Source organism: Antechinus flavipes, chromosome 6 (assembly GCF_016432865.1).
Source record: "Antechinus flavipes isolate AdamAnt ecotype Samford, QLD, Australia chromosome 6, AdamAnt_v2, whole genome shotgun sequence".
In the NCBI taxonomy this organism is placed as follows: domain Eukaryota; kingdom Metazoa; phylum Chordata; class Mammalia; order Dasyuromorphia; family Dasyuridae; genus Antechinus; species Antechinus flavipes.
In genome coordinates, this window is record NC_067403.1 from 246,340,498 (window position 1) to 246,345,721 (window position 5,224).

General features: G+C 32.5%; 1 protein-coding gene across 1 annotated transcript; it reads right to left on the reverse strand.

Moving 5' to 3' along the window:
• Positions 1–2,769: 2,769 nt before the first annotated feature.
• On the reverse strand, positions 2,770–3,702 carry LOC127541066 (olfactory receptor 1013-like). Its single transcript, XM_051966148.1, has one exon. The coding sequence runs from the start codon at positions 3,700–3,702 to the stop codon at positions 2,770–2,772; it is 933 nt and encodes a 310-aa protein (XP_051822108.1).
• Between the last annotated feature and the right edge of the window lie 1,522 nt (positions 3,703–5,224).

Consider the following 5,224-nt stretch of genomic DNA (forward strand, 5'->3'; position numbering starts at 1 on the left):
AAGACCAAACTTGGTCTTTCCAAGGTGTCCATTGACACCTTTCCAATGGGGATCATAAGAACAACTGTGTTCTAGAGTTGTTGTAAGTAAAATGTAAAGTACTTATCAAAATGCCTGTACATATGGATCCTTAATAGAATGTTGTATCCTTCTTCTAACCTGAAAGAGTGGAACAATAATAGTATATGTGTTTTTTTGTGGTTATTTGGAGAATCAAATAACAAATGCGTAACTCTCAAATAACTTCATTAGCTACATTAAGAAAATGTGAAATTGTTTTGTTTTGTTTTAATACCATGTTTATTCATGAAAAGGAATCTAGTATGAAATAAACATATTTAACCTAATAGATCAAGAAATATTTACAGGAAATTTTTGCTTCTTTTTTTATTTTCATAGTTTTAAATTTTTATTAAACCTTGTAGAACTCATTTCCTTTCTTTGAGCCTGCTATTCATCTGTTAGATGATTGAGTCAGACAAAATGGTCCTTATGGGTTCCTCTGTTCTTACAACATATGAGATGAGCCTATAATTTTATATTGTGATAGAGGATTATTTCAAAGATCTCTTTAAAATTCCCAATGTTAATAACATACCTTATTTTCAAATATTCTATAGCTGAAATTTCCCTAATTTAGTATATATTCATTCTTAATTATTCCAAATTGAAGAATTTTTTTCATTTTAATAAAGTTCAACTTTAATGTCTCGTGACAATGTGAAAATGTCTCTAGATTCTCAAATCCTGTGATGGAAAAATAGCAACGGAAAGAAGGAAGGGAGGATGGAAAGGATGGAGAAAGAGAAGGAAGAAAAAAAAGGAGAGGGGGAGGGAGCAATAATGGAGGGACAAAGTGAGGAACAATGGAGGTTAAAGATAGGGGAGGTACAAGGAAGGGAGAGAGGGAAGAAAGAAAAAGGGGTATATATAGAGAGAGATAGAGAGACAGAGAGACAGAGACAGAGACAAGGACAGAGACTGAGACTGAGACAGCAAGAAATGAAGGAAGGAAAGATCTAGTTTTTTTTGAAAATTACATAGAAGACAATAAAAAAATGGTTGAAAAGAATAGCAAACTAAAAGGGCAAATTCCTTGTTTTTTTTTTTTTTAATTTAACATCTATTTCTTAAAAAAACAATAAATACTTTTATGTTTTGTATATGACAAGTTCATGATTCCCTATAAAATCCTCTTTTTTTCTTCTTTCTATATCAAATTTTTTCTTTTTTAATAATTGAGAAATATGTAATTAAAAAAAGAAAATTTAAAAGAATGGCTACCAAGGGAGAGGAGAGGCTCTCTGTTGGTACAAAGGCTTACTATTGCATAAACAATAAGTGATGTCAGGGAGGTAGTTAAGTGTTGTGATGAATATTAGATTTGAAGTCAAGAGCCCACTACAAAATTTGCCTCAGACACTTATTACGGTTATTGTGAACTTTAAATGAGATAATATTTGTAAATGGGTTTCATGGACTCTATAATATAGTGAATGTCTCTTTTTCCATACCCTTCATTTAACCCTTCCTTCCTCAAAGCCTAGAAGATCTGAGATGAAATCTTACCTCTCTGTGTGTGACTTAGGACAAGTCATTTAACCTTAAAAAGTTGCTCTCCTTAACTCTTTAGAAGAAAAATTGCATCAAAGATGCCAACTTGTCTTGGTAAAGGCAAAACACCTTTGCTTGCAGAATTTCTTGGACCAAGAAAACAAAAGGGCCAGGCTCAATCCTGTATATATCCAGTCATCAGAATTGGTTTTTGATTAGTTTAGAAAATATAATGAGCTGAAGTAGATGCTATATTTGGTTGCAAAATTTCTACCATTTACTTACATAATCTATATCAATCAATAATTTTGGACTCTTTCAGGATAAACTTTGTGTGATTTCTTGTGGAAGGTTTCTGATAAGGAATCATTATTCTAAGCCTTTTGTTTATATACACAAATCTACTACAAATGTTCTATATGTCTATTTTGATTTGCTCTTGGTTGCTTTGATATGTATGCTATTGGTATTGTTGTCATTCTTTGGGGCATTATTGTTTTTACAGAAATTGAAGAATATTCCCAAGTAACTAAAATATTAATGAAATAACATTAAAAGAATGTCAAGATAATAATTTAATTATTATGTAACTATAATTAAATATCATGTAAAATAATATTATTCTATTCTATCTAAGCTTCAAAGCATATTGAAATGGGACTTTTCTATTGTTAGTGGAGATAAAAATGCATACCTAATTATAATTATCAAAATTGGTCCTGAAGAATAGATGCTAAACACTTTTTTTCTCTTCCTAGAGTCAGTTGTAAGTTCATAAGTAAAAGATGTTTTCTGTGCTGCCAAAAGTGATCTATATAACAATGTTTTGCTCACTTTAAAAAATGATTAATGGTTTGATAGAAAATAGCTAATTTATTAATTATTATTTTTAAACGAATGGGTGGGAATAAATAATAACTAAGATACTGGCTGCTTTTAAATAGTGAAAACTACAATAAGCAAAATGGCAAAAAGTCATTCTTTCATCCTAAAACATTAAGAAGCACATTCAAACACAAAATGTTGATATAATATATTATAATATATTAATATAATATATTGTACAACATTTTAAATATGCTAAAATGATATAGTTTTGAATTAGGATTATAGAATAATTTCTCTACCCTAAAAAATTATTTTTTAGTGTTTAGAGAAAAATTTTAATAAAGATATTACCTATATTATTTTTATTTACTTTTCTACAACTTCTGTTTAGGAAACACATATTCGATCTCTCATTTTCTTTAAGGCTTCTTTGACATCTTTGTTCCTAAAGCTGTAGATCATTGGGTTTAACATGGGCATTGCCACAGTATAGAACACAGACACAATTTTATCCCTCTCCAGAGAGTAACTAGTACTAGGACGGGAATAAATGTAGAGAATGGAACCATAGTATAGGGTCACAGCTGTCAGGTGGGAACCACATGTTGAGAAGGCTTTAAGTCTGCCCTGGGTAGAACGAATCCTCAAAATGGCAGCAATGATGAAGAGGTAGGAAGCCAGGATGAGAACAGTAGGACTGATGACATTGGAGGCGAGGATGAAATAGAGCACACTCTGGTAACTGTCCTTCACATCACAAGCCAGTTTCACCAGTGGGGGCAGATCACAAAAAAAGTCATCAATTACATTACCCTTACAGAAAGTCAGGGTGAATGTTTCACTTGTAATGATAATGGAGTTAATAAAGCCTCCAATATAAGAAGCTGCTACGAGATAGGAAGATAATCTTGGGGACATAGCCTGGGAGTAGAGCAGTGGCTTTGAAATGGCAACATAACGGTCATATGCCATGGTGGCCAACAAGTAACATTCACTGTATGCTAACCCAGCTGAGAAGAAAAACTGAGCTAGACAAGCAGCAAAGGAAATACTCTTGTCATCAGAGATACATGTCAACATGATTTTGGGGGTATAAACACTGGAATACCAGAGATCCAAAAAAGACAAGTTTCCAATAAAGAAATACATGGCTGTGTAGAGCCGGGAGTCTGTACAAATTAATGTAATCAGAGTAATGTTTCCTACCACTGTCATGAAATATATTAGAAGGAATACCACAAAGAGAACCAGCTGGATCACAGGGTCTGTGGTAAAACCCACAAGAATGAATTCTGTTACAGTGTGATTAACTTTCTCCATGTTTAAGGGGAAAAAGAATTCCTATGAATTAAAGAGTTTTCTAAAAGAACTGTTTGCTTTGGGATATAATAGGACACCTAGAACAGGCCATTAGCAGGAAGTTATATTTTCACTTATTGGGAACCTTGGGTAAGTAGTATTTGATGTTCTCCAACTCTTCAGTTTTGTGATTCTGTAATCTGATCTATATGTGGAAGAGAAAAAAAGACAGGCTTAGAATAATTGTATCTGTGCTTTTGAAAAGAATATTTAAAATTACATCAGAACCTGAAATGCAAGATGAAGGAATAAAAACGGAATCCATATGGGCAGGCTGCTTTCCTCACTGCTTCCTACTAAAAACAAAGTTTCAAGAATTAAACAATCAAGTTGAGAAATAGAGCTGGCTAAGAAGTCCCTCTCCAGCCTATAACAAAGGTGTGATTCTTAACTTATCATTCTCCTTCATTCCACCATACTCAATCAATTGTCAAAATCTGTCAATTTTACCTTTATAATATCTCGCATCCACTTTCTTTTCTGACACTGACATCACTCTAATGCATATCATTGACATCTCTTCCTTGGACTATTGCAAAAAGCTGCTGGTTGGTCTACTTAGCACAAGTGTTTCTAACTCAAATCTATTCTCTGCTTAGCGGTCAAAAGGATTTTTGGAACGTACTTGATTGACCATATAAACCGTCTCAATAAACTCCAATGGCTCTCTATCACCTCCAGGATATAAATCTAAAATATTCTTTTTAGTATTCAAAGTCTTTCACAATGTGACCCCTTATATTTCCAATCTTTTACTTTATTCATCTCTCTGTAGTCTGTAATGCAGTAATACTGGTTTCATACTGTTCTTCAAACAGAAAACTCCATCCCCTGATTCGGCTAATCCCATAACTGGAATGTTCCCCTTCTCTTCTTTGCCTCTTGAATTAAGACTTTCTTTTACTTTTTTTGTATTTCTAGTGCTTAGCTCTATATACCTATAGTTTGTGGTTTGAAATCTGTATTGTCTAATTTATTTCTGAGGATGCAATTTATATGATGGCTTAAAATATAGGGATGAAAAAATACTGGCCAGCAATAGAGTATACCTAACAAAATCTGGTAAGAATCGATTTACCAAGACTCATGCAATTAAAATGGCTTCAATATGATAAAATATGGGGGAGTATGTATATCACCCAGGTTAGATACTAGAGAATTAGAAAAGCTCCAGTAATAAAATACATGATCTCAAATGTTTGTGTTGTAATGTCCAATTTTTAGGCAACAACAACAACAACAACAATGACAATAACAAAAAAGAAAAACTAGAAGTCATAACAAAAGGAGGCAAACTTAAATACATTTATCTATCCATATCCATATTCATATCTATATTTATATCTATATCCATATCTATATCTATATATGTATACATATATAAAGAGAGAGAAAGAGAGAGACAGAGAAAAAGAGAGACAGTGACACAGAGAGATTTTCCCCACTGGGACTTGATGGAATAAAACCAATTATACAAGAATCA